The 25,291-nt window shown below is 39.3% G+C and overlaps 1 protein-coding gene across 1 annotated transcript; it reads left to right on the plus strand.

Moving 5' to 3' along the window:
• The first annotated feature begins 12,802 nt into the window (after positions 1-12,802).
• LOC112203285 lies at positions 12,803-14,264 on the plus strand. Its single transcript, XM_024344275.1, has 2 exons — positions 12,803-13,283; positions 13,450-14,264. The coding sequence occupies exons 1-2, from the start codon at positions 12,803-12,805 to the stop codon at positions 14,262-14,264; spliced, it is 1,296 nt and encodes a 431-aa protein (XP_024200043.1).
• The last annotated feature ends 11,027 nt before the right edge of the window (positions 14,265-25,291 follow it).

Below are 25,291 nucleotides of genomic sequence, written 5' to 3' on the forward strand. Positions count from 1 at the left end.
GATGGAACCCAAGGAGGGACTGTTTAGTAAAAAAAATTGCTTTGCGCGCAGTATGTGGTCCAGGAATCATCGTGATGAAGATCACCTACGATCTCTTAATAGTTAATATAGATTAGACCTCCCCAAGCTTGATTAATTGGTTCTAAGAATTCCAACTTTAAGTTCTAACTACTTTTATTAAGGATAATATATGGACCGAAGAAACAATATCAAAGTTCTCTTCTGTGCAAGTCTTATACTATATCTAACAGTCATTCACGCTTGTGCTCGCACTTAAAACATATCAATTATCAAATCTTCGGATCTGCTTCTTTTTTTGGTGGCCAATAATTACAACGAAGTTGAGGTATTGGTTTTCGGTTGGCGGGAATGGTTTGAGTATTGCTTTTATCATGACAGGTTCTGGTCCTTTATTAACTTCCATAACTACCCCAGTAAACTTTCCCATCACTCAGCACATGCACCTGCCCTGTTTTCCAGGTCGTGTCTCTCAAGATTTGACTCCTTCAATGATTCAATATGTTGGAAAATCTCAGATGTAGAATGGAGGACAGGTCCCGCTGATGCACCAAATCTAGTATTTGCATTTTATTTTCGGAAAGTCACAATCGGTTCAAGCCCTGTTTTACTGTTTTACCTAACCTATGTGCTTTGATTTGTTTATTACTTAAAACAATTTATTGGATGAATTACGTATTCAAATATTAATAATCTTCGATGGTGATTTTTCTTCCAAGTAAGTGGTTGTAGGTTTTAGGGTTAAATGTCCAAAACTCGCATTTTATTCTAACCAGTGTTGTTACAATTCTATATCCTAGACTAGGGGTCATCATTTGGCCCGCGGGCCTAAAAGCTCATGGGCGCCCGCTCGGCCCAGTGGGCAAAAATCCCGGCCCGTCCCGGCCCGCAGCAAAGCCCATCTCGGCCCTGCCCATTGGGCAAGAGGCAGGGTTAGGGCGGAGGGTTCAAAGCCCAGGCCCGGCCCATTATATGCCCATTAAAGCCCGCCCGGCCAGGCCTTATAAGCCCCCCCGAAAGCCCATTCAATTTTTGTATTAATATATTTTTATGTAGTTATATTGAACTAATTATTGCATTAGGCCATATGTTTTTTTAATTTTGTATTTTATTTTGTTCAATCATTAACATATCATCATTTTTTCATAGCTTTTTGTATTTTTTTAACAAAATAATATGACATATAAATATAATGGACTCGGCCCTGCCCACCCAAAAAAGCCTGGCCCTGGGCCCATGGGCGGTCCTGGGCCTTGATTTTTAAGAGAAGCCCGGCCCTGCCCGGCCCTAAAAATAAAATAAAAAATTATTTTGGCCCTACCCGGCCCGGTCCGAACCCATTAATTTTAGACAAGGCTGGCCCTGTCATGCCCATTGACGACCCGGTCGACCCCTATCCTAGACCAATCTAATCTCCAACAACGTACTTTTAGATAATTAATTAAGTATTTTATCCCCATTTTTGAGGTGTTATACTTCAAGTGCGTACACGCAACTCTTTGATGACTATTGTTGGGAAATGGTTAGAGATCGCTAACATGTTTTTTTATTTGAATAGTAGATCACTAACATGTTAAACAACCTCACTTTTTTTTTTCTTTTTTGTTTTGTAGTTTCACAGCTTAAACCCTAATGTTGTGTACTATTCATAGGGTAAAAAAATTTCATTCTCATAATAAGCATGCACCATAGTGTTTTTAAACTCATCATCTTAATATCATACTAATTAATTCTTTTTTTATAATCCATATTGGGATAATATTTTTTTAAATACTAAACTGTTATATAAAATTCATTTCATCACATTAATTGTGCAAAAGTTTTATTATTTTTTTTTTTTGGACAAAGAATTGTGCAAAAGTTTGGTTAACTATACTATGTTACCAAAAGAAAAAATATAGAGCACGTTTCAAAATATATATATATATATATATATATATATATATATATATATCTATATAGAGCATCATTACATGTTACGAATGAGAGGACTAGCATTATTAAAACACGACAATGGTGAATCATTGCCACGTACGTTGTCGGCATATTATGAATGAGACTAGGCAGCAAAATATGACACTCACATGGCCCTTCACAGAGGGAGTTACATGACTACTAATCTCCTTCACCATCGATTCTCACCTACATGCCTTTTACAACAGTTCTACGTACCGCAGCCTCAGACGTCTCTCATGGCAGGTGTTCCTCCATCTTGTTACAAGAATCTTATTCTTTATTTCGGTTCCAAAATCACAATCCATTTGAGGATTCCCCAACTACTCGGTTTGGTTGTAGATTACAGAAAGTTTTTTAGTACTTTAGAGCATCGGTGCTCTTCTAATTTTGGTCGTTAATCAATTCTAAGAAATATAAGCGGTTCATCCTGACTATCGCCAAGAAGGGAAGCACTGGAGCATTATGGACCATCCCTTAAAGTACGACAGATATTTGAAAAGAGACTTATTAGCTTTGTAACTTTTTTTTCTTATATATACACTATATACATATATAGTGGTGCAAGAATCTTTCTTCCGGCATAAACTGATCCAGAAAACCTTTCCTTTCGCTCATGAACGTTTTCAATGTGACAAAATTTACTAGAAGGAAACTCTAATGAAACAAGCTGTTTGCCATGGGATCACTTAAATTACTTATGTATACTAATGAGAGAAGAAACCACCTAATGTGAGTTCTGTTAAGAACTAAGAGTAAGTTCACCGGTGGTCTCTTCACGACTTCACCGGCCTCCACCTAATCTAGCTGAAGTGGTAACCTCAATTTTCAGAAAAATGGTTTCCACCGGTTGTTTCTTGACCGGCATGAATCTGACATTTACTTACCCAGGTCAAGAAGAAGGCCAACATCTTGACCAAAATCTGACCCAAGCAAGCCGGTTGCCAGCTCGGCAAAACTCCATATCTTGGCTGACGGCAGCAAGGCCGCGACGGAAACTAAGCCAAGAGTGCCAGAGATATCACTGATGTCGAAGAGCTGAGGACAACCCAGAAACCAAATCATCAAAACTTGATCAAATTCAAAAATTGAGAATATTAGTATATAGAGTGTGTTGAGAGGATTAACTTTCCTACCTCATGCAGTTAAATTGGCCGCCGGAACCACCAAAAATTTCCACGAAACTGTCAGAAAAACTTCAAGCTTATCGAGCCTCATATTGTTGCCGTCCGCCACCGTTTGGATAATCCACCGCTAGGAGGACGTCGGTGTTGAGGAGAGCGATCAAACGCAGGTGGTCCACCAGTGGGAAATGGCCTGACGGTGGAGCGCAGGTCAAATTCTCTTTCCGGGTTTCCAGGTTGCGCTCGCGGGTCAGAAGTTCAGAAGCTTCTATCGTGGCCTGCCAAAGTTTGACCCGATCTAATCCAATATATAGCCTCTCCAATAGTTGAATTTAGACAGCTACGATGAAGTTGGTGGGTATTTCAATGGCCCATATCGTACAGCAAAAATTTCTCCTTTTTCCTTTAATAATTTCTAAAATCCCATAATTTCAAAAAATCATTATAAATAGTTGGGGTATCTGAAAAATTCCTCGAAAATTCTCACAAACTCGTTGTGTCATGTACTTTATTATCCAACTCTTAAATCGCGGATTTCACTTGTGAAAATTTCTGAAAATTCTCAAGCATATTTTATAATTACAGAGATCGTAAATAAATAAATAATTTATCGAATGATTTCAATTAACCTCGATGAATTCCAGGACTCACAAAGAGTATGCAAATGATCTATTTACATCAAATATATTTCAATTTTACAATAAATTAATTAATTAAAAAAAAATGAACACTACCTTACCACTCAAGAAACATAACAGGTAGAAAACACATATCCAATGGCAGTGAATAGTGTCTTAACCCAGTGACCCTGACCTATTGACCCAACAGATGAACTTGCTCTAAGCCTTCTACAGTTCTAGCTTAGAAACAAAACAAGTACTGAATAGCTCAACCAGTTAACAACTCTTAAAAAGAAATGACATAATTCACAAATAATTCTTCCGACACGGGTGATTGACGATGCATATTGTGGACAAAAAGCTCTTAATAACCCTAGGTAAGAGAACATGCTTTAAGTCTGTTTCGTTCTTTTGCCAATGTCTTCCCAAGAATTCCCTTTATATCAAGTAGGTAGTAGTTCAAGAACTCGAACTTAACAAAAAAGATCTACATTTAATCCTCTTTCCCATGAGCTTTAAGATTTTAAGAGCATAGACCTTCTTTTTGTGTAGTTTGATTTCCAACTTCTATTGTGCTTGAATCTTTTCTGGAAAAGGGTAACAAAGTAGCAGCAGAGTCGCGACTGATAAAGAGACTATGTCATAGAGAAAAGAAACAACAGACAGTTACACAGGGGTAGTCCTATCCACCCACATGGTTTTGCCTACAGAAAGCACAAAATCTTCAACCGCAATGGGATAGGGTTAGGTTTCCATTGGAAAAAAAACAATGGGATAGGGTTAGGTAACTAGGCAGTTAAAACGTCCAATCCTCTCTTTCGATCAATATTTGTTTTGATTTGAATGAATGTATCTCTACCCTCGGCCGGACTCTGAAAATTATAAGATCCCAAAACGTGGTGAGACTGATGATCGATGATGAAGACTTCAAACAGTCAAAACACGTACGTACGCTCATGCAACAGCACCATCGGAGAAAGATCGATCCCTAAGCTGTGCTGTCGGTGACTAAGCGTCTTTACCTTCTGGAAGAAGAAACAGAGAAAAACTGAAAGAGATCGTTCAACAATGTGTCTATAAAATTCAACATATCCAAAAGATGCGAATAATAAAATGCAAGTTCGTCAACTCTCCGACTTAGAGTAATCTACTCTTTTAAGGAGCCAGTAGTACTTTAATTTGCCCTGAATTTTCAATGCAGCTTCATGTAGGGTCTATTTAGATCTTGGAAAAGGCGTGGAACAAGAAGAAAATCGTTGAATATTTGCTTCATTTGCTTCCTTTAATTTTTTTTTTTTTTAGCTTAGTTAAACAGTTTGTACACTGGTCTTGTGCTCCTGCAGCCAGCAGGATCCAAAATTTTGGCTAAATATTAAGGGGATGATTTTGGTTTATTTTAGTGTTTTTGGTCAAAGACCCATATTAAACCTAATGTCACAGTGCGTCAATTCTTAAACCTTATATATCTTTCTATCCCGCACTCTCGTTTTTTTCTTAGGTGAAGTATCAATCCCTTTCCTACCTAGAGTGACGACCGACCTTGAATTCAACTACCAAATTAGATAAAGCCTCAACCAAATTAAGGAATATATCTGAAAGGTGTAGTATAATTAATGAGAGTCCAAGCTATTGAATTAGGTGCACAAACGTGTATCCAGATTTAATATTAACATAATTGACATGCATCAACGTGGCTTCATCGTAATCCAATCGAGCTTAAAAGAAAAATTAAGCCCCAAATTAATTTCTCGATACTAATTGGCGCTCTTCAAAAGGCAATCTCCTTTAATTGTCACTTCCATTCGCTATCCCTTGTGATTAGTGACAGATCCAGTCACTAACTGGTTTGACTCGGTCCAGCTATATGAAACTGATATTATAGATTTTTTTTGAAAGGATATTATAGATATATAGTTGAGAAGAAAAAAGAAGCAAGTTATGATGTAAAGAGCATCTTTAGCAGATCTTTAATATTGACACTCTTAGTTATTTTGGATAACATATTTAGCAGTTTATCAATTTTTACAGCTGCATCACATTCCTAAAGTGTTTCACTATTTTAACTTTTAGTTATGTCGCTCCTAAATATAGTAAGCGAGATGAGACTTTTAAATTCCTACTAAAATTTAAATTTCATGGTCGAGTTTTAGTATTATTTCTACTTAATAGGTAGGGAAAAAGAAACCAACACTACTATACCTTTGTAATAGGTATGAAAAGTATAAATTTTTATGCACAAGGTAATAAAAAAAGAGGAAGGTAGTTTAGACATGGTTCCTAATGAAATGGTAGGAAAAAAGAAGAGAAAAAAAGAACGATTGCGGCTCGCTTTCCCCCTTTAGAAATTACCTTTGTACTAGGTATCAAAATTACAAACATATCTATGCACAAGGTAATGAATAAAGAGCAACTTAGTTTTAACATTGTTCCCCTAATCAAAAGAAAAAGAAAAAAAACCATAGCAACTTGTCTTTCCCTTAAGATATGAAAAATGCATCTCCCTTTCCAGAATATCTCTCCTTTGTACGATTTATCGTAAGGTGTAAAGGTAGATATGCACAATGTAGAATATTACATCTTTAGATGGATCAAAACTTTCTTTTGAATACTCATATGAAATATCTATTTGATTGTATAATGAAGTTGAACAACATGACAATTCTATAATGAAGGTGTAAAAATAAGAAGAAAGTGATGAGAATAAAGAAGAAGAAAAAGACAAGATATATATAGGGTGTAGAAAAATGATGGTAAGGTATGATCATTTATTTAAGTTATAATTTTTTTTAATGACAATGTATCAATTAAGGGTTTTGTTGTGCTGATGATACATTATAATTGGTATGATTTTTATGAATACCAAATTAATTGAAAAAAAAAAAAAAAAGCATTAACTCTCAATTAATTGACTCATGTTCAAGAAAATCCATATTTGTGTGTGTCGCCCAAACTCTAGGTTACTTGACCTAGTGGTAAATTGGTAATAGGGTTTAATTAGAAGAATCTAGATATTCTTATTCAATGTATGATTACATTTCCTTGTATGATTCAGATTCTATGCATTGTAATCCTCTATATAAAGAGACCCTATTATCAATGAGAAAACACAACAATTTTCTCTCAATTCCCGTTTTTCTAAAACATGTTATCAGCACTAGCCCTAACCATAGCCCTAAAAACCAAAACCCTAAAACTCTTCTCACCAAATCCCTCGCAGCTCTTACGCGCCCGTGCTCTTGCTGCTCCCCGCGAGCACTCCCTGCATCTGCTGCCCCCGCAGCCCTACGCTCGCCCACTGCCCGCGCACATAGCTAGCGCACGCTAGCGTCTGCCCCCCGCAATCCTTAGCCCTACAGCCTGCACCCGCGCACGTCTGCGAGCCCCAACGCTACGCCCTTGTGTGATCGGTGCCACCCGTAGCTCTGCAGCACCCGCAGTGGCCCTGCAGTAGCCCCAGCTTTGCAACTCAACGCTAACCCTACCAGGTTAGCCTCGCTGCCCCTGCAGAGCCCGCGTGCGCTCGCCTGCTCTCACGCTAGCTCGACCTCGACACCGAGACGCCGCGACCCCACGGTCTAGTGAATCCAAGACCCCGCAACTTAGCGACCATGCTGCAATCCTGCAAGTCTGCTTGCTTGCACTAGGACTGAAGCTCATCTCCAATACTACGACAAGGACCAAATACGTTCTGCAATCCTAAGAGGTATGTTTTTCTAAAAATTCCCGTTTTTGAAGTTTTTATTCTTTTTCTCTTCTTTTCTCGGGGACTTGTAACCTCCCTTCTTCTATCCCCTTCCCCCCCCCCCCCCTCTTCTTCATCATATGGGAGATTTAATTAAGCCGAACTGTGGGTGTTTGTGCTCACTCCAAGCTTGAAGCTTGTTGAGATCTCCAAACTTAGAGTTTGTAGAGAATTTATGATCAACCACTTATGCCATTGTTTCAAACTAATCCAATACCTCTTAGAATCAAATTTCTTTGAAGCGACTATGCTCGGAAATTCCTAATTTCTTGGAAGCAACTATGCTCAGAAATTTTATATGTTTTCGTGGTACCTTTTTCCGCTCCGAAACTAACCTTTTTTTCTTGTTCTCTTTCAAGATGAGTAACTTGAACAAATTTGACTTTGCTCCATTAGGAACAACTGGCTCTGGATATCACAGGTGGGTTCGTGATGTCCGCCAACATCTCAAGGCCGATAGAATCCTGGATACAATTCTTGAGCCTATCTAGGACGTGCTAACTGTTGAGCAAGCTCAAACTTTAGAAGCAAATAGAGCAGCTTAGAGGCAAATAAGGCGAAAGCCATCATCCTAATGACTCGTCATATGGCTGATTCGCTCCAGTACGAGTGTATGAATGAAGAAGACCCCAGAAGGTTATGGGTCTCACTTGAAGAAAGATTTGGCAACGTCCGCGACTCCCTGCTTCCTGACCTAGAAGTGAGATGGCATAGCCTCCGCTTCTGTGATTTCAAGTCAGTTCTTGACAACAACTCGGAAGCACTTCGCATTAAATCCTTAATGGAATTTTGTGGTAAAGAGATCACAGATGCGATCTTGATTGAGAACACTCTCTCTACCTTCACCGTCTCTGTATTGATGGTTGCTAAGAACTATCGAATAAATGTTACTGCAGGACGGATCACAAGGTTTCATGAGCTTATTGGAACGATGAATGTCACTGAAAAGCATGACAACATCCTTGTGAAGAACTATAATTCAAGATCAGTGGAAACAAAGCATATTCCGGAATCCAATTATAGTCGCACCCCTAAGAGAGGGCGCCAAGAGCGAAACCCTAATCTTAGAGATACTTTTGGACATTCTAGTCCATATAACCGCTCTACTTGGGAAGGTAACCGCCAAAATAGGCGAACATGAAACCGAAGACGTCAACTTGGAAAGAGAGAGGGAGGCAACGCCTCTGGCCATGTTGGTGGCACCACCAACACTAAGAGCCATCTAAATGACGCTTTCAAAGCGCCTCAATCAATGGATTTTGAGCAAAGAGATGTATGTTCTCGATGTGGAGTATCCGGTCATTGGGCACACATTTGTAGAGCTCGTGACGAAATTGTCACCACCTGCAAAAGCATATTGTGAAGCAAGAGAAGCTCACTATGTGGAACAAGAAGATCAAGAAGATGATCTAGAGTGAAGGGTTTAAGACTACAAAATCTGGCTGGGATCAATGGATCGCCAATTTTGTTTAAGTCTTTATTTTTCCAAGATATGTAATAGGTAATTGCCATATACTTTGTAGTAAATGTCAATGGTTTAGTTTTTCTTCACATAGACTCATCCCAAATGAGTGTGATATCTACGAAGGTTTTGAGATAAGTGGTACTTAAGCGAGTTTTGCTCCACCGACATCTCTCTACTCCCCTGGTCATACTTATTTTGGAGTTACTAGAAGAAGTCAAACGACTATCTTTGTTTTGAATTAGCTAGCATTTGGATTAAATTCTCCTAATGGTTAAGAGATAATGATATATTCTGTTGGCTTATGAATAAAATTTCAAGTTCTTTTCATGATGACTCCATTTTGATTCTGAGCATATTACTTTATGACTACTGTTGAGTCACAAATTACTTATGCAATTGTGCCCCATAATTATGAAAATTGATTTGTCTTCCATGCTATTTTACCCTTTTTAATCCATTTCCTTTTATTTGTAGGAAACCTTGCATTGAGAATAAAATGACTATTTGAGGCTTGAAATGCGGAGATTTGAAGGTAGGGGAAGAAGACACGGAGATTGGAAGAAAATTGCAAATCGACTTTTCCGGCGATTTTTCAGGCAAACTTTTCCGGTGAGCCGCCACTCATGGAGGGTCTTTTCTCCAGCAAAGGAGGACCATAGTTATGAGAATATCCCATCACTTGAAATTCAAATATCTCCCTACACCTTGTCCTTTTGTCACCTTGCCAATTTGGGACCATTTTAGGGACAATGGTGTAAGAGCATCTCTTGCACACTTTGGGACCAAAGAGGACATACATAGCTGATCAAAGAGATGCCAAAGGGGATTATTCAGATTTCTTGACTCCATTCAATCATCTTCATCCTATCTAAGATCCATTTTTCTCTCTAGAGAAGAGACCACCATCTCCACCACAAAAACCACCATCTCCACCTCTAAAACCTCCATTTCCACCACTACATCCTCCATTTCCTTCACCACTCAACACCACAACTCATCTTAGAGATCCCAAATTTCACTATTCTCACCAATATCAAGAGCTTGGAGCAAGGAGAAGGAGGTGACTACCATCACATCATGTTCTTGGAGACCCATCTCCACCACCTCTTCCGGCATCATCAATAGTCACCCTTTACTCCTTATCTCTTTATGTATTTGATGTTTAATAGAATGTTGAAGTTTGTGTATCTAGCTATGTGTGAGTAGTGAACTAGTTGGGGCTAGGGTTGAAAGCCCTAGCCAAACTTGCTTGGATTGATGCTTTTGTTTATAAATTGATGCAAATTCATGTTGTCATTCTCACATGCTAAGTCAATAGTTGAATGCATTACTTAGACCTAATCAATTTGAGTTATGTGTTTGCCATGACATGAAGTTTTTCCTAGAGATTGATTACCTTTAGGCAAAAAGGGAGCATGAAAGCACACCATGTGTGCATGTGAGGGTAGTGAGCTAAAATCACCTAGAGATAGGATTGGTTTGCTTGCTTGGTTACCTAAACTCTAAGCTTTATGCATTTAGGGGCAAAGGATTGAGACCTATCCGGTAATTGAATTTGTCTCTAGGTAGTTAGCTCTAGACTTATCCGGTTAGAGTTAATAAAATGAAAGGGGTTTAAACCTTAGTAGTCCTATCCGGATGCTAAGAGGGTAGTTGGACAATTAGCTTTGCATCATTCATATTCAATTGCTTTAATACTTGCAAGGGAGGCAAAAGGTGAAACCCGATGCCCTAACTCCCATCCATTTGATAACAACTTGTTTAGTTTAGCTTAGTTTATATTACTCGCTTTCATTGTTTCAATTTGAATAGAAACCAATCTCAAAATCAAAATCAAATCTCTACACACCATCTTGCACATACTCACCATGAACTTTGGTTCACTTGTGAGCCTTTGTTTGTGATTGTATATTTGCATATTCTTCTAGTTTTTCCTTAGGTTTTCCCTAGCTAGGAAAGGATTCACCAATCCTCGTGGGTTCGACATCCTTACTTAATCCACTATTCTATAACTTGTACCTCTTGCACTTGAGGGTGGCTTTAATGCTAACAAGTTTTTGGCGCTGTTGCCAGGGATTGGTGTAAAATCCAATCCCTACCTCGGGTAGTCTTAGGGATTAGCTAGAAATTTCCCTTGTTTTTATTTTATCTCTGTTCACCGACCAGTCGTTGGTCTCCGCCGACCGGTCGTTTGTGTTAATTTCGTGTGATTTTTGTTTCGCCGACCAGTCGTCGGAAATTTCCGACCGGTCGTTTTAGGGGTCAGAAGCTCACCGACCAGTCGGCAAGTGTCGCCGATCGGTCGTTTCCCCTGTTTTCAGAATTTTTCAGTTTCTTGTTTTTGGTTTCTTTTTGTATCTTGACTTATATTCTCACCTTTGTTTTAAAATTTTATAGGTGTTTATGTCTCACGGATCATCTACAAGTAGCCCAAGGATCAATTCAAACTATTCCACTCCATCATCTCCGAGCACACCAAGTGGAGACAACATATCTATTGATCAAGTTCTTGAAGATAGTGGTGAAGAAACTCGGATACCGCAAGAAACTCTTGATCTCATAAAGAAATTGGCAGAAGAGTTGCAAGCTAAAATAGCCCGGATACCCACAATGGATGAACCACGCCCCATGAAGGAGTACGCTTTACCAACAATCTCCAATCATCCAAGTTGCATCGTGCTTCCACCATGTGCCGTTGCTTTTGACATAAAGCCGGGGACTATTGCAAACTTACCCCTCTTCTTTGGCTTGCCAAGTAATGAGCCATACTTGCACCTCCAAGAGTTCAATGAAGCATGCTCAACCGTTCAACTTTTGGGTATTGATGAAGGCAACTTGCGTCTTCAGCTCTTTCCCTTTTCATTGAAGGACAAAGCTAAGAAATGGTTGTACAAGCTTCCCCCAAGTAGTATCCACACTTGGGAAGAGATGCAAAAGGTATTCCTCAAGTTCTATTTCCCTCCTCACAAGTCTAATTCATTGAGGAATGAGTTGATGAACTTCCGAGAGCTACCAAATGAGTCATTCTATGAGACATGGGAGAGATTCAAGGATAATAGAAGGTGGTGTTCCCAATCATGGTCTCTCTAAGGTAGCGGTTCTAAGTGCCTTCTACACCGGGCTTTCACAAGACACAAGGAGGAGAGTTGACAATGCTTGTGGGGGATGTTTCATGAACAAGACCGAAGATGAAGCGATGAAGATCCTAGATGAAATGAGTGAGTCTTCTCAACTCTATGATAGTGCCTCGGATAGAAAGCCAATGATGATGAAGAGTGCACAAGTACCTATGAGGGAGCAAGAGCAAAGGAGAGGCATGTATAATGTTGACATTCCAAGTGTTCAAATGCAACAAGAGTTGAAGCGGATAGAAGGAGATATGCAAAAGAAGCTTGACATGATTCTACAAGCACAAGGAAGACCCCTCAATCAAATGGCACCACCAAGCCAAATTCGGGAGCCTAGTTTGGGAGTCAAATCCATGGAGCAAGCTTGCTTGATTTGCGAAAGTGTGTACCATAGCACAACGGAGTGTTCACAAAGTGACATGTACCCGGAATTGATAGAGCAATGCAATCTTCTCAGCAACCAAACAAGGCCAAAGAATGATCCTTATAGCAACACTTATAATCCCGGGTGGAGGAATCACCCTAATTTTGGTTGGGGTGGGAATCAAAACCGTGAACAAGGTCAAGGTTACCAAAGGCAATGAGGTGGATTTCAAGGTGCAAGTAGCTCACACTTCAACAATCAAGGAGCAAACAATGCTTATCATGCTCCTAGACCACCTTATCAAGCACCACCTCAACAACCTCTACCTCTACAACAACCCCAGGTGCCAATTCAAGAAGCAAGAAAGACACCTACCCTTGAAGAAATGATGGCGGCCTTTGTGAACAATCAAGCAAAGCAAGATGAGAAGATCAATGTCATTCAACAAAGTGTGAGCAAGCTTGAGGTACAAATGGGGCAACTAGCTAGTGAGCTTAATCAAAGGAGGCAAGGTGTGTTTCCAAGCCAAGTAGAGACTAACCCAAGACATGAAGCCAAAGCTATTACCACCTTGAGAAGTGGAAGGCAAGTGGAGAACAATGTGTACATGCCTACCAATGAGGAAGATGTAACTCCAAGGGAGCCACCCGGTTTTGAAAGAAGATCAAAGGGGAAAGCAAGAGAGTTGTCACATGGAGAAGTCATCTTAGGCTTCAATGATGGTGAAGCAGAAGCTTTGAATGATAAGAAGAATGCTTATGCCGATGAGAAGCAAGAAGAAGCCTTGAAGGACAATTTCAATGCCAAGGTTGGAACTCATGATAATGAAGACTCTCCTTCTACTCTAATTGAAAGGCCATTCAAAAGAGGTATGACCTTCAATCCTCCTTTGAAGATTGTGCAAGATGAAGAAGTGTCTCTCCCTTACCCTCAAGCTATATGGCAACAAGAGAAAAAAACTCAAGAAAGAGAGCCAATTGAGGGAGATGATTGATTTGTTCAAGAAGGTTCATATAAACATTCCACTCCTTGAAGCCGTGAAGACAATCCCATCTTATGCTAAGTTCTTGAAGGATATGTGCATGAAGAAGAAAAAGTTCAAAGAACATGAGCAAGTGGCTCTTTGTGAAGAAGTGAGTGCTATCATTCAAAGAAAGCTTCCACCAAAGCTCAAAGATCCGGGAAGCTTCACTATTCCAAGCAAGATTGGAGAAACTACTTTTGACAATTGCTTGATGGATCTTGGGGCAAGTATCAATTTAATGCCCTATTCGGCTTTAAAGAAGCTTGGTCTTGAAGGAGCTTTGAAACCAACTTCAATCACTCTCCAATTGGCGGATAGAAGCGTGAGGTATCCTAGAGGAATCTTGGAGAATGTGCTTGTCAATGTTGCAAGGTTTGTGATACCGGTGGATTTTATAGTCCTAGACATGGAGGAAGCCCCCATGGTTGACAATGAGCTTCCTATCATCTTTGGAAGAGCTTTCATGGCCACTGCCGGTGTCAAGATTAATGTGAAGAAAGGCACCATGAGCATGAAGGTACTTGGAGACAAAATCAAGTTCCAAATCTTTCCTCCCCTTCAAATTCTGGATGACATGAATGAATGCTACTTTTTGGGTTACTATGGAGAGGTAAGAGTAAGGGGAGATGAGAAAAATAAGAAAGAAGTTTGGGCACCTCTTCCGGTCTTACCATGTTCACAAGGGTTTGAGTCACTCATCACTCCCATCAAGAAGAATAAACAAATTGGAGGATTGCTCAAGGGAGCACTTGTTGACATGGGAGCTTGCCTTGGAAGTTCAAAGAAGGTAAACAAGGGAGATGGTTGTCTCAAGAAGCCCCCTTGAATGAATGAAGAATCAACGGACCGGCTAGAAGTCCTTAAAACAAAGCCCTACTTGGAGGTAGCCAAGCTCATAATGCAAGTGAAGGAGGAGGAAATCCCTTGGAACCATTCTTGAAGAAATGACACGATTAAAGTTTAGCTTGGAAGGCAAGGGCTTAAAGCCTTGCATGTTGGTGAATTGAATGAACTTCATGGTCTACAAGGGGGAGCATTCCTAAACCCTTTTCTTGCTTTATGTACTTCATTGTGTTTAAATTCCGGTCACTTCTTTGTTTTTGTGATAGTTTGCATGCTCTTTCTTACCATGCTTGACTCTTTCATTGCAAAGCTTTCAAGAAAATACTTTTTAACATTGAGGACAATGTTAAGTTCAAGTGTGGGGGGAAAGGTCTAGTTTAAATTCAATAAATTCAAATTGTTAAAAAAAAAAAAAAAATGTTTTTAGCTTTTAGTTGCTTCTAGTTATTGTGTGTTTTGTTTGTGTTTAGTTCCTTCCAACTCCTATGATGAAACTTGAACTTGATTTGTAAAGGGCTAGAAAGCATGTCTATGTCTTGTGAACTCAATTTTTCAAATAAAGGTTATGGGACTTATGTTTAACTTCATTGTTACTTTTGATTGTCAAGTTGATGCATTGAGATATGGTTGGCATGATGAGATTTGTGAGAACTATTTTCACCACAAATGTGAGTTTTGAGCCTAATGAAAGTGCATCAAATAGCTCTTAGCACTTTATTCTTCATGTGTGATCAATCTTTTGTGAATTGTATCTCTAGAACTTGCTTTATATCTCTCAAAACTTTTGTCAAGCATGAATACATCGCGGAAATGATTGAGACAATAGGAATTCCACCATGGCCAAACAAGCTCTTGTCCTAAAGAGATGAATATCCTTAGATTGCCCATTTGTGCCTTTTGTTAGCCATTCATTTCTTTGCACCACAAATGTCTTACCTTCTAGCTTAAACAATAGCCTTACCCTTTCCAAGTTTTCTTAGTGAGCAATGTGAGATTGTGTATGTCAAGATGCTTCAAGAAACAAAGTTTGGGGATACTTGAAAAGAAATAAGTGTGGGGGAGTATTATGTTTGTTGTGCAATTGTAATTTGTCTTTACATCTCAAGAAAGAAAGTCAAAAAAAAAAAAAAAAAAAAAAAGAAAGAAAGAAAATCCAAAAAGAAAGTTTCTCTAGTTGATCAATAAATAGTTTTTAGTTTAAAGTTTGGGGGAATGGTTAAGAGAGTGAATCATATGAAGCATCTTAAGGTCTTAAGTTCGTAAAATCTCAATAAGGGAGTTGCTTGCTAAGTTGCTTGGAATTTGTGATTTCCTATCCACTTCATTTCTCTAACCCCTTGCCCTAAGCCTCATTACAACCTAATAAAAGTCCTTTTTGATCCAAGGTGGTTTGTGCATGACCCGTGGAGATGAGATTGAAAAGCAAGCATATGGCGGCATTTGCATGAGATTGTTTGAGTGATAGTGTAGCTAACCTTTAAACACTTGTGTGAAAATTAGAGTGAAAATCTAGTGAGTTTATGGTTAGCACGGTTTTGTTGTGCACGCTTGGTTTTGGTGCATCAAAGTGACAATCATGGCATGCATGACATACATTCTACTCTAGCATTTGTCCCATAGCTTCATAAACTTTTGAGACATGACTTGATTTTCTTGCCTTGAGCAAGTTGTGTTCTTTGAGGATAATGTTGGAAGGATTAGGTTGTGTTAGTTTTGTTATGTTTCGGATTTGGGTTAATGCTTTTGCTTGAGGACAAGCAATATTCAAGTTTGGGGGTATTTGTTGAGTCACAAATTACTTATGCAATTGTGCCCCATAATTATGAAAATTGATTTGTCTTCCATGCTATTTTACCCTTTTTAATCCATTTCCTTTTATTTGTAGGAAACCTTGCATTGAGAATAAAATGACTATTTGAGGCTTGAAATGCGGAGATTTGAAGGTAGGGGAAGAAGACACGAAGATTGGAAGAAAATTGCAAATCGACTTTTCCGGCGATTTTTCCGGCAAACTTTTCCGGCGAGCCGCCACTCATGGAGGGTCTTTTCTCCAGCAAAGGAGGACCATAGTTATGAGAATATCCCATCACTTGAAATTCAAATATCTCCCTACACCTTGTCCTTTTGTCACCTTGCCAATTTGGGACCATTTTGGGGACAATGGTGTAAGAGCATCTCTTGCACACTTTGGGACCAAAGAGGACATACATAGCTGATCAAAGAGATGCCAAAGGGGATTATTCAGATTTCTTGACTCCATTCAATCATCTTCATCCTATCCAAGATCCATTTTTCTCTCTAGAGAAGAGACCACCATCTCCACCACAAAAACCACCATCTCCACCTCTAAAACCTCCATTTCCACCACTACATCCTCCATTTCCTTCACCACTCAACACCACAACTCATCTTAGAGATCCCAAATTTCACTATTCTCACCAATATCAAGAGCTTGGAGCAAGGAGAAGGAGGTGACTACCATCACATCATGTTCTTGGAGACCCATCTCCACCACCTCTTCCGGCATCATCAATAGTCACCCTTTACTCCCTATCTCTTTATGTATTTGATGTTTAATAGAATGTTGAAGTTTGTGTATCTAGCTATGTGTGAGTAGTGAACTAGTTGGGGCTAGGGTTGAAAGCCCTAGCCAAACTTGCTTGGATTGATGCTTTTGTTTATAAATTGATGCAAATTCATGTTGTCATTCTCACATGCTAAGTCAATAGTTGAATGCATTACTTAGACCTAATCAATTTGAGTTATGTGTTTGCCATGACATGAAGTTTTTCCTAGAGATTGATTACCTTTAGGCAAAAAGGGAGCATGAAAGCACACCATGTGTGCATGTGAGGGTAGTGAGCTAAAATCACCTAGAGATGGGATTGGTTTGCTTGCTTGGTTACCTAAACTCTAAGCTTTATGCATTTAGGGGCAAAGGATTGAGACCTATCCGGTAATTGAATTTGTCTCTAGGTAGTTAGCTCTAGACTTATCCGGTTAGAGTTAATAAAATGAAAGGGGTTTAAGCCTTAGTAGTCCTATCCGGATGCTAAGAGGGTAGTTGGACAATTAGCTTTGCATCATTCATATTCAATTGCTTTAATACTTGCAAGGGAGGCAAAAGGTGAAACCCGATGCCCTAACTCCCATCCATTTGATAACAACTTGTTTAGTTTAGCTTAGTTTATATTACTCGCTTTCATTGTTTCAATTTGAATAGAAACCAATCTCAAAATCAAAATCAAATCTCTACACACCATCTTGCACATACTCACCATGAACTTTGGTTCACTTGTGAGCCTTTGTTTGTGATTGTATATTTGCATATTCTTCTAGTTTTTCCTTAGGTTTTCCCTAGCTAGGAAAGGATTCACCAATCCTCGTGGGTTCGACATCCTTACTTAATCCCCTATTCTATAACTTGTACCTCTTGCACTTGAGGGTGGCTTTAATGCTAACAACTACGATGGCTAGGCCATCAGTATTAATTTAAGGACACGGAATAACCCAAGTTCCCCTTGCCAAATGGCACCTTTGATTACTGTCACAAAAACCCTCTACGCTCCTAGGGCAAATCGCACCTATGAATAGCCAACGGATTCCATGCGAAGACGCATGTAGAGAACAGAAATGAGTTCCTTTGCAATACCTCTAATGATTGCGAACAAAGGCGCATCTTAGAGAAGTTTATATGTCTCTCTAGTGGACTCTATGTCACTATTCAAGCTATTAAATCCAATAAAGTTATGAGAGAAGATTTGTTGGATTTAGATACATATTGGCTTTGTCACAACAGGATATGTCATCCTAGTCATGATATGATGATCCGTCTACTAAAGACTTCACATGGACATCCTTTCTCTCGAGCGAAAAGAAGCATGAATCAAAGGTTGATTTCTGGACTAAGTATGACCGTCGCCCTGCCTAGGGCACCCGCCGCCGTCCACCCCCAGCCTAGGGCTGGCACAGTCTCAATCCATAAATTCCATGGATGGCATCCATCATGGTGATGGCGCCCCAGGTGATGGCGCAATCACCAACTTTACTTCAAATAGCATTTCAAATGCTCAGGCCCAACCACAATCCTCATTGGTTGCTTCTACAAAGCCTGTTCCTTAGGGAATTTAGGACTGAGACCGTCCTCTGCAAAGGATATGAAAATACCCATTATGTTCTTACATATAATCCGTGGGGATTCTGTGGACTAGTTCAACCAACTTGCGGATGTTTAAATATCTCATGATATTGGTTGACACGCAAACACGCTGGTCACGTGTTGTGCTATTGTCCACCTATAAATGCTGCTCATGCTACACTCTTGCACATATCATATGACAACGAGCTCACTCCCCAGATCATGCTATTCAGTCAATTGGATTTGACATTGCTAGAGAGTTTACATCGAAGACTTACGATGTTTATTGCATTGGGAATGATGTTGGACACACCCAAATGGTCTCACAGAAATAACTACGATGGTAGTCCGGACATTGGTAATGCGCACCAATCTCCTTACATCCGCTTGGGGTGATGTAATATAGCATGCAACTGTGCTAATTCGTCTACGACCAACCACCACTCAATCTTACTCTATGTTACAGCTAGTGACTGGGTATGAGTAGAGGTGGCAAACGGGCTGGCCCGGCCCATTTTAAGCGGCCTAGTAGTGCTTCGTGCTGTACTTGGGCCGACCCATTTATTATCGTGTCGGGCTCGTGCCAGCCCATTTACTTAAATATTAAGCCTGGTCAGGCCCATGGCCCGAGCCCATATCGTGTCGGGCTGTGCTCGTGTCGGGCCAATAAACGGGCCGTGCTCGTGCCTACCACTATAAAGCACGATTTTAAAATCTTAATTTGAATAAATAAAAAATAATTTTATTTAACTATTTAGAAAATTCAAATAAATTAAGTTCTAAATGTTTTTCTCAATCTTAGCTTTTTAAGATTAGTTTTCTAATAATTTTTTATAGGGTGGTTCTAGTTGGACCTTCAAAATTGATATTTGGACCTTAGTAAATAAATAAATTCTCTTCTTAACTCCTCCAACCAAATATAACATTCAATTAAATTATTTTTTTTCCCAATATTTCCTTATATTGCCTATATGATTTTATAATTTACCTAAAACAATTAAGTAAAAATAATAATTTCTATATATGGCCCATCATTTATTACAAAAGTAAATTCAAAACAATATGATTTGGAATTTTCTTAAACTAAATTAATTGAATATTATGATATAGTTATAACTCGATCTTCTAACCCAAAACCCTCGAAAAAGAATTAGCAAATTCAAAAGGGTTCCATCAACATATCAAGATCGAGAACTAACCCTCTAATTAATTTTGGTGGAGAAGAGACCTACTCATAAGAGAGCAATGTCATGTGATTTTGATTCATTCTTCCTCTCATAGTTACAGATAGAGATAAAAAGTAGAGTAACAAATTGTTGTATCTCATGTTTAATGGCGTTTTGGTAAAAATAAGGAGGGCTACTTAGCTTTTCAAGTATTCTAAAAAATAAATTAGAGGTGTACTAAGTATTGGAGGGTAGATAGCAAATTTGGAGGTCTAACTAGAACCACCTTTTTTTATATTCCACTACAAGAAAGAAAAAAACTCAAAATATATTGCTTTTAGTATATCATTGTGAGATTAATCTTTATTAATATAATGAAGATTTAGTATCATATTATTCTTTCTTTCATTCTATAGTTGTATTATGATGAGATTAGTCTTTATTCATAAACATATATTAAAATTTTAAAAAATACTTTATGTCAAAACAAGGATATAATTTTTTTTTAACTATTTTGACAACATAAAAGAAATAGCATTGGTGGAATTGTCATAAGATTTTAAATAAGGAGGTCTAATATTCAAATATCATCATTGTGGTTTTTTAATATTTTTAAAAATAAAATGAAATTTTGTGTTTGAAACGGGCCAGCCCAAATATGTCGTGCTCGGGCCGTGCCGAGCCCATTACGGGCTCTGGCCGGGCAGGGCCAATGGGCTAATATTCCAAGGCCCAACCCGCCCCGTTATTCTATCGTGCTAGGGTCGTGCCGGGCCACTAACTGGCTTGGGTAGTGCCGGGCCTGTGCCGTGCTCGTGCTTAACGGGTCGTTTGCCACCTCTAGGTACAAGCATGATATCTCGCACTTACGCATTTTTGGGTGTGCCATTTATGTGTCAATTGCGCTGCCACAGCGCACTATGATAGGTCCTTACAGACGAATGGAAAACTACGTTGGATTTAAGACTCCAACAATAGTCCGCCACTTAATGCCCTTGCAGGGCAATCTCCTCACCGCTATATTTGTGGATGTCACTTTGATGAGACAGTCTTCCCGTCGTTAAGGAGAGATAAGAACACAGATGTTCACCAGGAACAACATGAATTGTCTTGGCCTGTCCTCACTATGTCTCATCTCGATCCCTGTTAAAGTGACGAGATCAGACATCTGCTGCAAATATGCGTATAAGGAAGGACGTCCCTATAAAAGGACGTAGCGCCACCCTACACGGAGGTAGGCATAGCGCTAATGTCAAAGAAAGTGGCACTCTAGCGTTATAGGCCATGGCCCCAGCTAGGATGCGTGGGAGGCCCGTGAGTTCGAATGATACTTTGGCACATTACAATCCTTTGATCATCAAGACTCAAAATCCGTCTCATGGGAATCTTCCAGGTTATGGTTATCGTTAGGAGATGCCTCAACGTCAGAATCTATTCCTGAGAATATAGAGCTCTATGAAAATTACACTAGTGTACATGAGACGTGGGATAGAAACTCCATCATAATTGATGATGTAGTTGAGCATCTCGTTGCGCATGAGTTTATTAAGTCCGATGATATCAAACCATGCTCCGTTGATAAATGAATGTCAACGTAGAGAAATTTGTCATAACTGGAAAGATGCGATCCAGGTTAAGTTGGATTCTCTAACGAAGAGGAAGATTTTTGAGCCAGTTATGCCGACACCTCCTAACATAAAACCTATTGACTAATGGGTCTTCGTTAGAAAGCGTGATGAGAAAGAGAGATGGCAATCTCGCCTTATAGCCCAAGGCTTCTCATAAAAACGCCATGGAATCGACTATGATGAGACATATTCTCTCGTAATGGATGTTTTTACACTCCACTACCCTGTCAGTTTGGTAGTTTCCGAATAATTGAACATGCAGCTTACAAATGTGGTTACTACGTATCTCTATGGGGATCTAGATACGGAATATACATGAAGGTTCATGGTGGACTTCATTTACCCAAGTCAAGTGGCTCTAGACCACGAAGCGCGTTTGCAATAAGATTGAAACGTTCACTAAAGTGACTGCTTGATTTGGAAGGGATATGCCCGCGCGTTTCCATAACAAATTTTGGATTCTATCGCGGTTCATGTTGGACATGATCTTCATTAGAAGCCCCTAAAGAGTTAAGGGAAACCGCTGAATACTTGAAATCCGAGTTTGAGATAAAGGATTTCGGGAGAACACAATTAAATCTCAATTTGGAACTTGAGCATCGTGTTGATAGATGCTTAGGCATTTTGACAATGTCAAGCCTTCAAGCACCCCCATGATCGTTCGTAGTCTTGATCCTGAAATGATCCTCTTCGTCTAAAGGATGATGACGAAGATGTGCTAGAGGCAGAAGTGTCTTACATGAGTACAATAGGCGCATTATTGTACTTACCCCAATGCACAAGACCGAACATATCATATATTATGAACTTGTTAGCCAGGTATAGCTGTGCGCCAATACCACGCCATTGGATTGGTGGAAAAATATATCTTTCAGTACTTGAGATGTACGATTGATATGGGCTTGTTCTATTCCTACAGAGAGATGATGGATTCAGACCCGTCACACACCAGGATCGCCGCCAACACTGGCCTGCGTCCACTATCCCCATCCCAAAACGACATCTGTTTTGGAAGGTTTTGCTGATATTAGGTATCTCTCTGACCCATACAAAGGTCGCTCCCAAACTGGCTATGTGTTCACCATGGGAAAGACTGCGATATCTTGGAGGTCTATAAAGCAGACCTTAGTCACTACCTCTTCGAATCATGCAGAGATTATTTCTCTTCAAGAATGTTTATGGATTGGATCCATAATTACGCATGTTCGAACAATTGTGGTTTAAAGTCTACCACAGATGAGCTTACGAGCATTTAGGATAATGTTTTTCGTTTTGAACAAATGAAACAAGGCTACATCAAAAGCCACAACACCAAGCATAATCAGCAACAACAGACTCTCCTCAAGATCAAAGTGAACTAGGTTCGATCTGAAGACAGTATGGCAGACTTGCTCACTAATTCATTGCTTAAATTCTACTTTCGAGAAACATGTTGGTAGCATCGTTTGAGGAATTTATCCGAACTCTAATGATTGTAGTCATCAGGGGGAGATGCAGACATCAAGCGGAGATGTCTACATGTATGGTCTCGAAACGTGAAGGGTGTGTTGTGCTCTTTTTCCCCTTTGACCGAGGTTATTTTTGTTACTAGGTAAGGTTTTAGTGAGGCAACGAGAGAAGCACCACGTTTGGGCGACATAAGGGGGAGTGTTCAAGTAAATCCCTATTTGTGTGTCTGGCCCAAACCCTAGGTTACTTGACCTGGTGGTAATAGGGTTTAATTAGAAGAATCTGGATATTCATATTCAATGTATGATTACCTTTCCTTGTATGATTCGGATTCTATGCATTGTAATCCTCTATATAAAGAGGCCCCTATTATCAATGAAAAGACACAACAATTTTCTCTCAATTCCCGTTTTTCTAAAACAACTCATAAATTATTGATTGTTTTGAGTAATATTGTTATGGGTAAATTCAGAATGTGGAAAAGTAAAAGTTGACTCATCATGCTAATAAAACTAAGCTGATGTGGATGCCTAGTCACTGGACCGCAATTAACAAAAAATTTTGTTCGGATTACATTCAGAATAGGTCATGATTTTTGAACTTAAAACTAATTAACTCTTTTGACTAATCAAAATGACTTTTTAGCTATTTTGGCTAAAATTTGACTAAAAATAACTAATATTGCTAAAGATGCTCTAATTGAGTGAGCAAATTGTTGCTGACATATGGTAGTGATAATCATTAGGTACATTCTAGGGTAAATAATTTTTTTTTTTTTGGAGAACTGTAAAATTATATAGACGAATGAGATATAGAAGGATGTGAAGAAAAAATAATTAACTAACTTGATTAAACTCATTCTCTCTTTTTTTACGGCATATAAGTTAATTAATCTTTCATATATAATTAAACTTGTACTCATCCATGAGATATATTAAGTTAAACAAAATTCTTTTATCCTAAGCTTGATGAGAGCAGACAAGTGACAGCGACGGCAGAACCCTCTTTGGTTCCCTCTGATTTCCAGTTGTTCTAGCAGGAGAGGCTTCTTGCTGTGGCTGTCGAAGTCTTTGGGCTCTCTTTCTCAGATTCCAGGAGGTCAGATCTCGGAGAATTGGCAGTGGGTCAAGGGGGGATTCAATCTCCCTAACTTCGGGCGCTGGGCAAGTGATCGGAGGGCAGCATAGGATTTGCTCTGCAGGTGCTTCGAAGATCTAAGCTTCAGCGGCGACGTTGCATCCCGGCGTCGGTGCAGTTTGACTGCGGTGAGTGCGGATCAAACGCGTCGATGTTCAGTTTGCTCCCAACCAGATTCATCTGATTTTTTGGTGGTTTACTATTACAGGAGAGATAGGGTGGTGGTAATGTCGGTCGCCAGAGGATCTGCTGCCGACTGTGGCGGCGAGTGTTGGCAATGGCAGCAGGGTAGCAGTGTAGGGTGTTCTTCTGTCAGAGACGATGTCAGTGTGGTGGCCACTAGCTTGGGAACTAGGGTTTGCCTTAAATGGGCTTGGACCTCTAACTGGGTCTCAAGTCAAGAAGCTAGTCTATGGGCTGGAGTTTGGTCCTAGAATTTTTATAGTTGCCTAGTTGGCTTATTTTAAATAATGTCTATGCTAGTGAAAGTGTCTCTATGAGCCCATGTGGAAGTACTTAGTGTCACCGTATCACAATTGCCTGCTCAGCGTGTGAGATTATTGCCTGCAGGGGGTAGATCATTTTGTTAACATAGACTACTCTTAACTACAATTGTCAACACAGAGTGGTCATTTTGTACTATTCTTATCTATGAATCAGGGGCATAATATTAGTATGTACTCTTTATTTCAAAAAAAAAAAAATGAGATATATTATTTCTCTTGTCACTTTTTAATATAATCTACAAATTCTTAAATCGGATGAATGAGAATCTTGAAACTGTTTTTTTTTTTTTTTGACGAATGAGAATCTTGAACTTAAATATTTCTCATTGTGTATTTGATCTAATACATGACCACATTAGGGTACAATGCTTTTCTCTTACTCGGTGTACGCTATACATATTAATGCTTTTCATGATTGAATACATGATCTTTTATTTTTAGTCCCATATTCTCTTTCCATATACCATTAATTTTTTATTTTTTTTGGCAATAAGACATATGTATCCCCCAACCTCACTTCATGAGTAGCTGAGTCCTGCATTCATAGTTGTTAATAATGGGAGAAGATCAAAGATGAATCTTCTTTTGCCACATATATAGGATGGATAGAATGCAATGATCCACATCGATCACTTTTTCATGCAAGAGCTTGAGTACGATAACGAAAATCGAACTCAAATGCAATGTGCTCAATTGTTTTATCATAATTCGAATCTATGTGCGTGTTGACAAAGTTGCAACTAAGCGCACGCTTACAAGAAGCAATCATGCCGGAGATTTTGGGGTTGTTATCGATCCTTGAATCAAGGGTCAACTAGCTCCATCATCTATGGCACTGTGTCTCAATGCCCAACGACATCTATGGATGGCCGTCAGGAGGCTGGGTATCAATATGCATTTGTATTTGTAGGGGAATGATTCAGTGCACCGACGTGCACTAATTACACCAATATAAATAGATGATTAAATTATATTAAATACACTCT

This window comes from Rosa chinensis, chromosome 5, assembly GCF_002994745.2.
Source record: "Rosa chinensis cultivar Old Blush chromosome 5, RchiOBHm-V2, whole genome shotgun sequence".
NCBI classification, from domain to species: Eukaryota; Viridiplantae; Streptophyta; class Magnoliopsida; order Rosales; family Rosaceae; genus Rosa; species Rosa chinensis.